The sequence below is a fragment of the Pinus tabuliformis genome, chromosome 5_1 (genome assembly GCF_031772625.1).
Source record: "Pinus tabuliformis cultivar Carrire ecotype Pingquan chromosome 5_1, CPIR1, whole genome shotgun sequence".
Classification (NCBI taxonomy): domain Eukaryota; kingdom Viridiplantae; phylum Streptophyta; class Pinopsida; order Pinales; family Pinaceae; genus Pinus; species Pinus tabuliformis.
The window spans coordinates 603,817,023-603,833,002 of record NC_142305.1 but is presented as its reverse complement, the minus strand read 5'-3'; the positions used below and the strand labels follow the sequence as shown (position 1 = coordinate 603,833,002).

The 15,980-nt window shown below is 39.9% G+C and overlaps 1 protein-coding gene across 1 annotated transcript; it reads left to right on the top strand.

Moving 5' to 3' along the window:
- Positions 1 to 12,491: 12,491 nt before the first annotated feature.
- On the top strand, positions 12,492 to 15,758 carry LOC149166342 (phospholipase D alpha 1-like). Its single transcript, XM_089431327.1, has 3 exons — positions 12,492 to 12,609; positions 12,832 to 14,719; positions 15,033 to 15,758. Exons 1-3 carry the CDS (start codon positions 12,517 to 12,519, stop codon positions 15,476 to 15,478), a joined length of 2,427 nt encoding a protein of 808 aa, XP_089287453.1. The 5' UTR covers positions 12,492 to 12,516; the 3' UTR covers positions 15,479 to 15,758.
- Positions 15,759 to 15,980: the final 222 nt, after the last annotated feature.

The following is a 15,980-nucleotide window of genomic DNA, read 5'->3' as shown; positions in this document are numbered from 1 at the left end:
ATATTATCTCGAAGAAGTGTCCAAAATGCCCTGTAACAATAACTCATTCTCGACAATCCAAGCTGACAAGTTCAAAAATTCATGAAACGAAAAATCAAGTTTTGAGAAAAAAAAAAACTGAAATTTCAAAGCTATATATTGACTTTTAGACTCACAAATTTTTCATTTGCATTTGGAAAAAAGTTGTGGACCAAAAAGGAGCAAACTTGCCTCTGAAGAATTCAACCGTTCAAATCACACCAAAGTTACCAAGTAACCCTCAAGCCATACTTGCAATGCTAAATGATGCTTTTTAGAAGGTTTAATTAAGGTTTGACCATGATAAATCTTGTCAAAAAATCCAACTCTGCGTACATGCAGGTTTTATGTGAATAACCCGCATATACGACGGCCCTACATGCGGCTGTGTGTGAAGGGAACCCGCGTGTACGCAAGTTGAAATTCAAACTCAAATTATAACGGTTGAAACTCATTTCTTTTCAAGATGACCATTACATGGAGAGAGAGAGAGCATACCACAATTGACAATGAGGTAATGAACGACCAAACTACCTTAGATGCATTGAGAGGGTGTGGTTTGTTGAAATATTTCAAAATGTCGAACATGAAAGCAAACACACACCTACTCGAGTTATTGATCCACTACTGGAGTGTCGAGGATGATGCCTTCATGATAGATCAGATGCCTCTCAGGATTGAGGTGGAAGCCATTTACTTTATCATAGGTCTTTCCCAAAGAGGGGAGGTTGTGCATTTGACTCGAAGGACACGGAGTAGTCCTTCAGTAGAAGACTATGTACACATATACTGTCCTGGGCATCCAGAAAATATTGGAAGTAAGATTCCAATCAAACACATGGATAACTTATCTCTCAGGATTTTGTTGTTTACCATTGCCAAGGTAAACAAATCAACTTCACTACATCAGGCTTCATGGATGTCCATGAGCTTAGCAGTGGAATGCCTAACCACTGTGTTCGATTGGTGCACACCTCTTCTAACCAACATGAAGAGCCAAATGACCTCCATTCAAAAAGGTCAGACTGAAAACTTTGGATATGGGACCATTTTATGTTCCTTCTTCTTCGAGAAGGTACCTGGGCTTCATCCCAAGGTATCTATCTCTATTAGCAGCCCGCGAGATCCACGGATGGGTAAGTGGGCTAACTTGATGAAACGCCTTGGAGGCAGGGACGTGCCAAGGACGACTTTCAATGATGAGTTTTTTGCTTGGAGGGACCAAAAAATCATCACAGTCGATGACTACCCTTATGCTGGCATGGATTTCCAAGGAGATTCAAACTTGGTGTTGCCACCAAACGCAACATGGGGAGGCATACATAACAATTTTAAGTTTTTATCAATTTTTAAGATTTTTTTTTATGTTTTTTAAATATGAAAATGACCTTAGAAATATTTTGAATGGACTAAAATATTAACATAATGATCATGTTCCAGATGTGGGTCCAGTGAGACCAAATGGATTCCCATGGCACAGGCGTCACGGAAGAGGTGCCGAAGAGGCAGCTGCTGAGACAAAGAGGGTCTTATATGCAGCCCAAAGAAACTTGGTGAGATTGAATGACTAGGTACCAACGGTAGCCACAGAGGACCTACCTGAGGAGATGGAGCATCGCATGTTAGGTGTACCACGGGACTGGGTCCGCATACTTCGGTGTGTGGCCAATGCAGTAGTTACATTCTTAGCCACTCATCCTGAGTCAGGTCAATAGATATACTGGACATGATTATGGGCATTTAGTCTCGATTTTGTATATTATTTTTTGAAAACTTTATGTATACACGGGCAGTTTTATGATATATATATGCAGTTCCAAATTTTTGATGTTTGTTTTTAATTTGATGAATGATTGATATCACAAAATGCCCCACAAAATATGAACAAAAATAATATATACAAAGAAGCAATTGGTCGGCTGAAACCTAAGCAAAATACTCCTTAAGGTAGAGCCCATCTGGGGGCTCCGCCAACTTGTTCCTAGAGATTTTTATAAGCGCAGTCTTTGATCTAATCGACATATGACCTTCGACATATAAATGTGTTGGCGCCAAAGGGTTTGACATTGTGCAAACATCACTAGTATGCAGATTGGAGAACCCGGGTTCAACTTCCTGCAAAGGAGGAATAAAATATGAACGATGATGTAAGTCTTCCCAAGGTTGATCTACAACCGTCACTACTTCTAAAATTGCTTCCTCTGATGGTAAAACTGTATCTAAGCAATCCAGAGCAGAATTGGAGTCAAGGGTCCAAGTTGGAGCCGCATCACCATCTAACTCCTCTGAAAAAGGAGTGGGATGGTTGTCTATAGAGTCAATGATAGATTGATAGCTAAGTTCTTCTGCATACATGGGAAATACCATTCCATCAACCTGCCCTCCATCTAATGCGGTCGTAGATGAAGGTAAGGTACAAGGGTCCGAAGGCCCCTTGGAGGATGAAATTGTATCGATTCTAGTTGTAGGAGGGGGAAGATCAAATACACCCATGAAAGAAGAGTACATCCCAACTCCTAAACTCTCTATAGGTTGATGGGGATTATCCACCAATGGAACGGTAGAATCCGAAGTTGCACAAGAATCACCCGAAGAATAATCTAATTGATTAATTTTAAAAATTCTCCCCTCGTGAGGAAAACAAAGGATGTGGAATAGAGATGAAACTATGGTGTCCATCTCATAAATCTGATTTCTTCCCAAGAGGAGGTTGTAATCCAAGTTGGCATCAACAATTTCCACCTCAATATTAACAACCTTTCCTCCAACACTTATAGGAAAAGCTGGGATAATTCTGTGTGGCCTATGAGAATGACCATCAAATGTTGTTAAGAGAGTCGGTGAAGGAACTGCTGAAGGTGATCCAATAGCCTTCCAACACGAGATAGACATTACACATGTGGAAGCTCCCTCATCTATAATTGTCCAAAAAATATTGGTTTCCCGATAAGTAGACTTTATCTGGAAAGCTATATGATGAGGAAGTCTCTTTTTGACATTGAGCATATCAAAAGTGAGCACTGAATAATTTTTTTGATCTACTGCCCTAATTGTCGAAAGAAAAGCACTTCTTTGAGCAGGACACGACTGGAGTACCTCGAATGCAGACATAGCACATGGACTTTGAGCCAGATCTTCTACAATCGAGTAGTTCTGGGCTGACCTAGCATTAGGGTTAATCGTCGAGCACTTAGCAGAACCTTTCGGTATATGAGGTATAGACTCAACAGAGGGTCGTTCAATATGAAGCGAGTCTGAGGTTTCGGGCACATATTTTGCCTTAGATGTTTTTGTTTCACCAATCGCGTGCGCCTGTGGCAACGTTGACATGCGAGTTCATCATATACACATTTGAGGAATCCTCCCCTTCTTGGTTTCCCTTTGCGAAGGTACTAGCGTTTGAGTTCACACCAAGAAGTAATCGTTGCCCTTGGGGAAAAGGGTTAGTCAGGACAACTTGGCAGCTAGAGGACCCTTCCTACACTAACAAGTGTTGAGCATCCTGAATCTTGGGGCAGAGGTGAGTCAAATGATCTCCATTGCAGAACTTGCATGGAAATTTAACTTTCATCTTAGACTCCTTTCTACCCTCACCAGTACCATTGTCGGGCTTGTTCGCATTACCCTTCCCTTCCTGGTTCTTCTTCTTACCTCGTCCCTTCTTCTTCCCATTGGATTGTTGATTTCCTTTGGGGTTAGAAGCCTGGACAACATTAATGGAGGTAGGTTGGGAGGGCAAAGGTGTAGACAGTGCTACCTAGTTAGAAGAAGCAATTTGTAAAGACAACTGCTGCAATTGGTTCAAAAGGTTCACCGTATTTGCGTCAATTGATCCAACTATACCATCGGCGTGAGGGCCGGGCTTCGGTTTGGCTAAATCAACCTTGGATCTAGGAGCGTCAGGTAATATTTTCTAAAGAGTCCCAGACTGAGAATATATCAATTCTAATTGTTGGGCTCGAAAAATAGCCTGCTCTTCCGAATAAACACCGGAAAGAGAAACATCCTTAGATATTTTAGGTTGTAAAGATTTTAAAAGCCATTCGAGACAGAACTCGAGTGGAATTTCGGCTTTGATGGGCCTCTTTCTTTGTCTCCATTCCTGGATATGATCCGAAATGTGAGTTGTCGTGTCTTGATGAAAATTGGCTAGAAGTTTAGTTCCGGCTTCATAACAGACAGGCAACTGAAAATGGTTTAAGAAAATATTAGCCATATCACCGAAATAAGTAAAAGTTCCCCCTGGAAACTCTATATACCATTTGGCTGCATTCCTTGTTAAGGTGCGCAGAAATAACCTCAACCTGATTGAATCGTCGATCAGGGAGTTTGATGAGCACCATAAATGGAATGTGGTCACATGGTCTCCCGGGTCTTCACCATTCTTCCCTTCAAATTTTGGAATATCCAATGGAATTTTAGTTGATACCAGAGGCTAAGCCGGATTGTACCTAATTGGATCATTCGTCAATTTAGTCAAGTCTAGCAGATTAAGTGTGGCCAAAAAAGGAAGTCGTGGAGGACCTTGGGGATTCCATCTGGACTGGACGGGGTTCCCATAGGTCTGAAAAGAATGACCTAGATTTTGAAAGGCACCACACTGCCTGAAGTAACTTGTAGAACGTACTGCACCAAAGGGTGATCCTTGTGGTCCAGCAAAAGTCAGATTTTGACCAACTCCAGCTGAAAATCCTCTGTAACTGGTAAAGCTACCCCCTAACGAAGTATTGTAAGGTGCTGACAACCCCTGATAAGGGTTCCAAACATTAGCTAAGGGTGAAAAACTTTGAAATGAGTTAACTGAGGAATACGACACATTCCCTTGTTGGCTGAAAAACTGATTCCCAGCTCCTATTCCACTAACCACAGGGTTTGTCCAATTCTAAAAGGGGTTACCGCATTGACTTGTGAAAGGAAAAGGCATAGACCCTACTGTCAGATTAGAATGTGGTATATGACCACTTTTAAATGGGAAACCCTGAAAAGAAGCTGATCCACTCATCATGGATGTGGAGGTGGTTGATGGTATATTCAACGGAACTGAAGGAATACCTTGAGAGGGCATTCCAAAAGGGAAAAATCCAAAACTAGATGCATTAGCTTGAGAACTTCCACTCATCGATGGAATGGAAGTAGATCCAAATAAGGATGTGCTGGGAGTGTTAGAAGGGATGGAAATAGTTCCTCCCCCTTGCACAGATATGGAAGTATGCATGCTCGCAACACTCATGGTGGATGCCATGCTTCTAACAGTGGTCATCGAAGGGATAGATGTGTGTGGACCTGGGCTCGAAGGCTTGTGATTCGGAGTTCCAACGTATAACAATATGTCTGGATGATCAGGAGGGAGAGGAGAATTCGAAGCCGCAACCAACTCTGAAAGCTCTTCTACTTCAATACTATCTTCTGACTGGAAGAGTAATCGAGAAAGAACTTGTGTGTTCCTCTCTAACTCTGTGGTAGCACTAGGTCTATCTTGTGAACTAATGCCCCCAAGTGGAGGACCAATCTCCGATGCACCTGCTGCCACTAGTTGAAAACCACTAGCAGAATCGCTCCTACGCCTTCTAGGAGAAGGCTCTGGACTCGTAGGTGAAAGCCCACGAAGTCTCCGGGACCGTTGAGATGGTCGGTCAGCCACTTTGAATTATTTTTGTAAGATCTACTTAAAGACTCAAGAAAATTAAAAGCTAGGCTGATTAGGAGCACAAAACACACACTACAAATGTCCTAAAGAGATCAACAATCAAACAACTTCCATGTATTTCCGTTCCGGGTGATTAGGACTGGACACCAAAATACAAGAAACTTAATAATAATGTCCTTCCAAAAATAGACTGGAATAATTACGCCCCAGGTCTACTAGCGAAGGTATTCGAGGTAGTTACGTTAACCTCCAGACAACAGCCTTTGCCGGTGCAAGCCCCCAAGCTTCGCAAGGGTGCCCTCCAGAAGTGTTGTTGAATGTGATGCAACATCAACCTCAGGTGCCACAGGATTCCCCTCCGCATCCACCTGTGTGGATCCCTAGGATAGGCGACTAAAGGCACCAACTCGTATCAGAAGTCGAGCGGAACAGTCGTGAGGTACGATCCAAGAAGTAAGAGAGGGGGTATCTCTCGTCCTTATCTTCACAAACCCTAGTGCTTAACTCCCAGTCACAGAGCTTTCCCGGTCACCCTAACGCTATTGGATTTCACTCTTTAATCAGAGTTCTATGTTTTACAATTTAGAGTGGCCTTAGAGAGTTTACTCTCCTCTCGCCTAATCCAAGGCCCTAAATAAACCTAAGACTTGTTGGTGTATTCTGATGACAATACATAAAGTTCTAGTTTATTTTATTAAGCGCTTGATTTTAAGTGGCTATTCTTTTAAGTCAAAGGGACAATATGGAAATGAAACCGATGGTGTTTATATGACGCAAAAGAAATTAATGAAAAACTAACTTATATTAAATGCAATTGTTTGTTCTTCGATGAAAAGCAATTTCTACTTGGGTTCTAAGAAACTTCTATAAAGCAAAAACTTTTTCCTTTTCTTTTCTTATAGCACACTTCACACTCACAAAAACTAAAAAGACTATTGATGCTTTAATAATTCAAAACTAGCCTAACGCAAGGTGTACATGATAATGCAAGATCCTAGATTACTCTAAAAAGAACGAAAGCAATTGTTTATCACTTATTAATAAGCCAACTTAAGTGTTTGAAAGAATATAATTTTCGAATACAAAATCTTCTCCAAACAAGGACTAATAAAAAAGATCACAAATCACTTTCGAAAAATCAAAAGAAACCAAACTCGACAAAAGAAAGCAAAAAAAAATGTTTTTTAAGAACTTTTCTTTTCAGGAAGCAATGAAAACAACTTTTCAAAAGCACTCAAAATGCCACCAAAGACTCAAGGACCGAAAGCAAAGCACAAGGAAACTTTGTGAGTTACCAATTCGACACGAATGAAAACTTGAACAAAAAGGGCTTCAACTTGCACTAAACTATCCAAACAGCAGCAAAGAGCTTTAAGAAACTGACCAAGAAGTCAAGAAAGAAACACTTTCAAATTCATCAAAAAGAAACTTTCAAAAAGCAAGAAAAGGTGTAAGGCCACGAAATGACGGAAAGCAAAGCAAGTAGACCAATAATCAAGCTTGACAAAAAGATTGAAAACAAACTATTGTTCCAGAGGACCAGAACGATCAAGAACCTCTATAAGAAGTCTTGTGTGTCCAAACACAAATCATAAAACTCACTCAAAAGCAAACCTAGGCCAAAAACTTTTCAAAGCAGAAGAGAATTCAAAACAGTAAGCTCACTGAAAAATTAAATTCTAAAGACAGAAACTGACCACTCGGAAACCAAACAGACCAAGAAACAAATATTTCTGGGCAAAAATATTTGAAAAAAGCATGCAAAAAATGGTATACGTGACTGTGTTTAAGCACAGAGGCATGTACACGCACTTTTTACAAAGGAAACTCGCATATACGCGGGTTCACTTCACAGAAACAAGCGTGTATTACGCTACTGTAAATAGACAAAAGTGCGTATACAAAGCTTTGCAAGAAAAATAAAAAATGAAGCCAAATCAAAAATATCAAACTTAAGGTCTGAGATTCTACTGGACCAAACAATACTATCACAGCAAGCAAACCAAGAACTGAGCCCTAATTGACACTGAACAACCCAAACTAGGAATAAAAATTGTTATTCCTAGTGGAGTTGCCAATTCTGTTATGGGAATAAGTACCCTAGGGCTTTAGGTTGAAACCCCAACAAAGCAAGAGCAAACTACAATAAGAAACACTCATACAACTCAGGCGACATGCTTATATAAACAAACTATGTGATAGAAAACATACCCTAATGTCCTTCATTTGAGTAGTTCTAGTAGGGTTCAGACCCTCTGCAACTCCTAATGATCTTCGAATCTACAAATCAACCAATCCGAACATACATAGCAGCATATAGATAAAGCATTTTAATGAAATCAACTTTATATCATATAATTAAGATGATTAGTTATACATCAAAATGGCATTCATACATGAATTACAACAATATCTAATGCATAAACAAAGTTAATCTCAGGAACAAGACAGTGTTTATTTTTATTGTAGAAAGCTATAACCAACACGGAGAGAATTCACTTGACTCTTCTTCTTCCGGGTCCAAGCGGAACCGTCCTCCAGATCCGTCCAGTCCCAGTCTTCAACAACCTCCTTCCATAACCAATACCATGATATCTCAAGAAAGTGGGAGAATATCAACACTCAAGGAAACAAGGGTTTCCTGAACCTGGGGAAGTGCTTTAAGCACAGGGATACTTCAAACTCAGTCAAGGGATAATCTCAATATAGTAATTCTATCTCTTCTCCTCCTTAAGGCCTTCCCATAGAAGTTTATTTATACTTCTCCCAATTAGTTTTTTAGTTGGGAAACAGTTGGGCCACGGGCACTAGGAGGAAATCAAGAGGTAAAACCCGCAAACTCCACCCATAGTTAAAGAAATTTAATTTTTTAAAGTGTTTTAACACATATACGTGGGTTGGGTATTGACTAACCCGCATGTACACGCTTTTATCACAAGGCAAAGTAGCGTACATGGAGTAAAACATTGTGGAGCAAGTCTGGAAGGAGGGGATGCCCTAGGCCATAAAATAAGCATCACAAATACCAAGGGTGATATTTGGAGCTATAACAAGATCACCTTCGGCCATACTTTTCACCATTGTTGGACACATCTGACATTGCAAAACAGCTCACACCAATAGAGCTCAACCTGAAATGCATGGAACATGCCAAAATTGATTAGATCATGGACACACAGATCAAGAACACTCGCCAACAGAGGATACAGTTATCTCGAGTTGTCAAAGCAAACCAACTCCTTCACCAGGGACTAGGTGCAACAGAAATTTCCTCACCTCATGGAGGCTCTACATGCAATGGGGACCATTGCTTCTTAAAGAGGGAGGAATTATCTAGGTGGATATTGGTGGCCACCCCCCTATTCCACCTAGACCCCCCAGTCAGTTTCATATGTTTCCTTGTTCATTTTAGCATTTACTATTTTTAGCAATTTTTCGGGTCCTGAACTTTCAGAGTAGTTTTGACCCTCTAAACAATGTTTTTTTGGGGGTCTGTGGTAGGATTGTGGCCTATGGCGAAACCTGTAGCACTTGAGAAGACCTTTCCAACAAGGTATCATACACACCAAATAGAGATAATATGACCAAGTTAGGACCCCAAGAAGTTGGCTGCCCAACTAACCCCAACGGGGCCCACAAATCTGGTGTTACATCTTCTGGGGTTAGGGTTTTGGTTGTTTAGGGTTTTCTCATGTTGTCCAATAATAAATAGGCCCTTGAGCCACATTGTAACACAGTTCAGAGGCATGTAGCCGCCACATCTCTTCTCAGAGATAAGCTACCATCGCCTGAGCTATCTTATTTCCATTCTATTTGTAAGCATAGTTCAGTATTTTTCTATTAATGAAATGAAGTGTTTTTCTGCTACATCTTTTTGTTTATGATTATATCTATAAGTTGTTGAGTTCCTGTTTAAGTTTGGATCAATCAACCTCCAAGCTAAGTGTTTATATATGGCTTTCCCACTAGTTTAGAGCGTGGCCCTCTAACTTCAATTTAGCAAATGAAATAATTTTCTCTTCACCTATACAATGAATGTTGTAATAACCATCTAGTTGTTATAACCAATGAATTATCTTTAATGCATTGATATCACCTTGGTGTGCCTTTATGTCCACTTTTAGTTCCATCTTGAATAGGGACTATGCCATGGTTAATGGCACTTAAACTGAACTTCTTTTTCTCCAGCTCTTTCCTTGACTCCCTTTTTGGCATGGGGGCTTCACTCAATGAGCCTCTAACATATCACGTGCATTCGTGGCATACTAAATAATAGCCTTATTTTGACTACATATTGGAAAATACCTATAAAAATCACATTGTTTCATTCCCTATCAATACAAACCCAATACACCTTCCCAATTTAGAAAACCCCTACTTTCACTAGATATTGTAGGTATCCATTTTTTCATTAACATTTTTTATAGCCCTTTCTATTATTTCATTAACTTTGAACTCCATTTTTTTATAACTGCCAATATAAAAACCCTTTACCTTCTATTATATGCTCAATATATTATGTCATTTTTGCCTCGATATATATCCTCCAATATGAACACACCTACTATGGTATTGCTCACCCAATGAAGCCCTTGTGATTTTTGGTTCTTCATGATCTGTTGATTTCCCCTTTGATTTGATATCTTGGTTATAACCTCCATCCTCAAAGGAATTCGAAGGTTGTTTTTCAAATATGGTTGATTGTCCATCTTACATTTTGGCTCAATAACATTTAATTGCTTCATTAGGGTTGAGAATTGATCTTTTGAAGAGGCCCAATAATCCATTAATCCATTAGGGCCTTTCAAAAATATGTTTTTTTTTAAGAGGTCCAATGGTTTACATCTTTCAAAAATGTTCTTTTGAGGAAGCCCAATGGTGTAGTTTACTAAAGCCTTTCAAAAATGTTCTTTTGAGGAGGCCCAATGGTGTATTGAGGCTTTTCAAAAGATATATTTTCAAGAAGGCAAAATGGCCTATCAAGGCCTTTTGAAAAACAATCCATCAATAAAAATTAAACTTACCTTGAATAAGCCATCAAATAATCCAAATTAGACTCAAAACCCAATATATACATAAAAATCTAAATTTCACCCCAAATATGAATCAAGATTTTCTTAAGTCAAAGCTAAGATGTAACATTAAAATAAAAGGCCTATGGCCAAATGGAAATCGCTTAAAACTAACCCAATGACGAGGACTAATGACCAAACGAAGATCAGTCGAACTAAGTCAATAAAATTTTTCAACCTACAACAACACTCCATTTGAAGGAAAAATAAATTAATAAAATAAAGCTACAGAGGAAGATGTGCATGCTAAGACACCATGTAGAGGTCGAAGGAAACCAACATTATATCAAAGTACATTGACATCCATATGATCAATGCCAAGCTGTTGGAGAATCTCTTCTTCTTGAATGATTTCCCTTTCTTTGTGAATAGAATCTTATCTTGTCCACATGACTAATGTAGTTTTATATATTTTTTTATTAGAGAGTTCTATTTTTTAGATCCAAAACATTTCTTTTCTCAATTATAAAATTTATAAAATCACAGCTATTGACACGAAGGAGAGCATGACCACCCAAGTTTTCACTTACATCGTGGACACGCTACATCATCTTTAGGACTCTAGTGGAATTGTGATTGCTCATTAATTTTTTTATAATCGAAATCAGTGTCAGAAGTAATGTGACTTAAATATTAATAAACGAGACTTCCATGCTATTTCATGTTAGACAAATCTAATAATAATAAACAAACTCCATTGCGTGAAAAGCTTAAAGAAGGTAGCCGGCATGTAGCCAACCTTATATATTTGTTCATGGGAAAGTTCTTTTTATATATTATATGATCACTTGATCTCTCGTTAGTATATACCCTGCATGCCGGTAATACCTTGCTTTCAATATTTTTTTATGTTCATGTCATTTTCCTCAACATTTTAAATTTTTCTTTAGCAAACAAGTGCTTAAAACGACGTTCTTTCATGGCGGCAAATATCCACATTGTTATGACATTAAATATTCACATTGCTATCAAACATTTAAAATTTTAATGTTATACATGTGATCAAATTTCACAATAAAATCTCATGATACGTGGTATATTATCAAATTATAAACCAATTAAAATTCGACTATCTATATATAACTTTAATGATTTATATGGAATGCACAACAACATTAAATATTACCCTGTCCTCTTTCATTAAATATTACATCACAATGTAAATATTGCTGGCTTCTTCTTTCACATTGTTGACTAACATCTTACATTTATAAGTGTTGGCTTCTTTTATAAGTGTTATTTAAGCATCTTACATTTTGGAGTTTTAGTAAAATAATGGTTACTAGTGTTATTTAAACATGTTACATTTTGGAGTTTTAACAAACAAACAAAAAATTGCCACTCCCATTCGAAAAAATCCCGCCAAATTTTAAGGAAATTAAACCAAAAAATATATATCCAAAAACCCGAGAGAATTTACAATACATATACTATTAAAAAAAAGCCTCGAACAAATAAACTACGGCATATCGGGAACTATGCGAGATGCCATTTAGTCGGTCGGTGTGTGGGATCCAGCACACTCATTATAATAATTTAAGGTAAAATGCCATTGGCCCTCAATGCACTTTCTTGTGACGCAATCCAAAAAGTCTTCGCGGAGGCACGTGTACCAGATCAACTAACTGTCAACAACGCCACATTTCGTTGACCAGAAGCTTAGGTTGCACTTCCTGCATGTCCAAATACCATTGCATGCGCTCTTATAAAGTTCGGATCTCTCCATGGTCATTGCGTTGCTTTGCTGGGTGATTTACAAATTTTCAGTACAGATCTCTAATGGCATCCCATGTAGTCCATGGCCAACTCGATGCCACTATATTTGAAGCTAGGCACCTTGGTCATGGAGGCATACTCAATTTACTGGAAAAGGTAATTACTTCAGTCACCCTTGGAATATGGATCTTATATTTGACATTACTGAACAGTACACTTTGTTGAGGAACAAATTGGGTATTTGCCCAAGATCCTGGTTTATTTTCTTGATTGATTCTGTTTATGTTCAAGCTGGGTACCTTAGGGAACTTTTTTATTAAGGATTCACACCAATGTGTAATTCGAATATCGATCTGGTCTGACATTTTTGTTGAACAGGTGGAAGAGGAAATTAAGGAGCTTCTGCATTTAGAAGGGCACATAGGACTATATGCCACCATAGATATTGGCATTGCTACAATTGCAAGAACCAGAGTTCTTTCCCATGAACCTCAGAACCCAATTTGGAACGAGAGTTTTCACATACACTGCGCGTATAAATCTTCTTATCTTGTGGTCAGCGTCAAGAAGGGATTGGAAATCTCTGCAGAAGTGATAGGAAGAGCCCAGATCCCAATCTCAGAAATCCTCACTGGTGACGTCATTGAGGGATGGTATGACTTGTATAACGAAAATTTCTCTGAGAAGTTGAAGAAAGCCCAGATCCATGTCCGCCTTCAATTCAAACACGTATCAGAAGATCCGTATTGGGGTTCTGGGATTCGAGATGGGGACTTCCCTGGAGTCCAGCATGTGTATTTCAAGCAGAGGAAAGGATGCAGAGTCAAACTGTATCAGAACTCGCACTTATCAGAACACTATCGTCCCAGGATAGAACTGGGTCACGGGGAGGATAGAGGATTTTACAGTCCTCCAAGACTCTGGGAGGAATTGTACGAGTACTTGGATGGAGCCAAGCATTTTATATACATTGCCGGGTGGTCTGTAAATACCAAGCTTACCCTTGTAAGGGATAGGGAAAGAATGATCCCTGGTGCAGAAGGTGTGACTTTGGGTGAGCTTCTGAAGAAAAAAGCGGAGCAGGGGGTTAGAGTTTTGGTCCTCATCTGGGAGGACAGGACGGCCGTGGAATTTCTCCGCAATCAGGGACTTATGAAAACCCACTGCGACGAGACATTCGATTATTTCAAGGGCACCAACGTTCATTGCTTTCTGTGCCCCAGACTTGCAGACCATTCGTTGAGTCCAGTCGAGAGTGTGGAAATTGCAGCCGAATTTACCCATCATCAGAAGACCGTGAGCCTGGACGCCAGCATTCAAGGCTCTGAAAATCGCCAGGTCGTGAGCTTCGTTGGAGGAATCGATCTGTCTGACGGGAGGTATGATAACGAGATCCATCCCCTGTTCAGAACCCTGAATACTGTTTACAAAGATGATTTTCATCAGAACAATTACAAGGACACGGATCTTGAACATGGCGGCCCCAGGGAACCATGGCACGATGCCCATTCTAAAATCCAAGGCCCGGCTGCCTACGATGTCGTGACGAACTTTATTCAGCGGTGGACAAAGCAGGCGGATCCGAGCCTCCTCCTAAAGCTCGATGATTTACCGGGTCTCCGGCCGCCCGACGCACATTTTGAAGGCCCAGAGTCTTGGAATGTTCAGATCTTCCGGTCCATAGACGATGCTTCTGTCGTGGGGTTCCCTGCCAATCCGTCCGATGCGTCGGAACTGGGACTGGTGACCGTGAAGGACCAGGTTATCGACAAGAGCATCCAGTGCGCCTATATCGAAGCTATCCGGCGAGCCAGGGACTTCATTTACATAGAGAATCAGTACTTCTTTGGCAGTTGCGCCTCCTGGGACCGAGACCAGGACTGCGGGTGCCTGCATCTCATTCCGATTGAGATTGCACTTAAGGTGGTTAGCAAGATAAAGGCCCGGGAGCGGTTCTCTGTGTATGTGCTAAATCCGATGTGGCCGGAGGGGATACCCGACGGGGATACCGTGCAGGCCATCCTGCATTGGTTCAGGAACACCGCGCGCATGATGTATAAGATGATTGGGGAGGCGCTCAGAGAGGAGGGCCTCGACCATGAGTTCAGGCCGACTGATTATTTGAATTTCTTCTGCATGGGGAACAGGGAGGTGAAGCTACCAGGCGATTATGTACCTCCTGAAAGGCCAGAAGAGGGAACCAGTTACTGGAATGCCCAAAAACACAGGAGAGCCATGATCTATGTGCATGCCAAGCTTATGATAGGTCAGTAACTTCATTTCATTTTTATTATGCAGATTTTGGCAGTTATTCATATTGCAATTTGGAAGAGAATTATGTTTGTGAATTTAGTTTGTTTTAGATATTTAAGACGAAGGCTCAAATTTTAAAGATAAACTAAATTTATAAACACAATTCTTTTCTAAAAAATTATCTGAAAAATGTTCATTTTCTCCTGTGTCAAATCGCCATACTTGCATTTAATATACTTGAATGGCCACGAAATTGATATGCTTGCTTCATTCATCCCAGTCTGTAAATGTTTTATTTTATTTTATTTTTTCCGTGAATTATGCAGTGGACGATGAATATATTATCATAGGATCGGCGAATCTGAACCAGAGATCCATGGACGGAGCCAGGGACTCCGAAATAGCCCAAGGATGTTACCAACCATACCACATCAACCAGCGGGACCTTAGAGCTCGAGGAGAGATATTTGGATATCGAATGTCTCTGTGGTACGAGCATTTTGCACATAAGAATGGCGGCCTGCGGCGTGAATATCTTCATCCAGAGAGTGTTGAATGCGTGAGGCTGGTACGCAGGATATGCGAGCGAACTTGGGACTCTTTTGTTCAAGAAGAGACTGTGGAGGATCTGCCCGGGCATCTTATGCTATTCCCAATGCGGGTGCTGAAGGACGGGTCATTGGATGAAGAGGTGGATATTGTGTACCCTGATACCAAGGCTTCTGTGAAAGGCCACAAGGTTGATGTTCTTCCTCCCATACTCACAACCTGAGCACGTTGGCCTTCTCAGATCCTTCCGGGGCTACCAGAAATATTAATAATTGTAGGATGTCATTGTGTTTGATAACCAATTACCGGAGATGTTGATGTTATCATATGTCAAAAAGCTATCTGAGCACGTTGGCCTTCTGAGCTCCTGCCAGGGCTACCCGAAATATCAATAATTGTAGGAAGTTATTGCATGTTCGATAACCAATTACCGGAGATGTTGATGTTATCGTATGTAATTAAGTTTTTCATTATTACGATTAATAAATAGGTCTAAAATGGTTAGTTCCAGTGGGGTTCAGTGTCTATCTAGTTTTAAGTTCAAATTTGAAGGTGAAAAGTTGAAGATGGAAATTATATTATTTTTGAGGGATTGTAAGTATTGTTTTTCCATTCAATGGAAAGATTAATTCAATCTTAAATTCAAATATAAATTCTATATATTAATTATTTAAATATTATAAATCCAAAAAACTATTTAAATATTATAAATCCAAAAAACTATT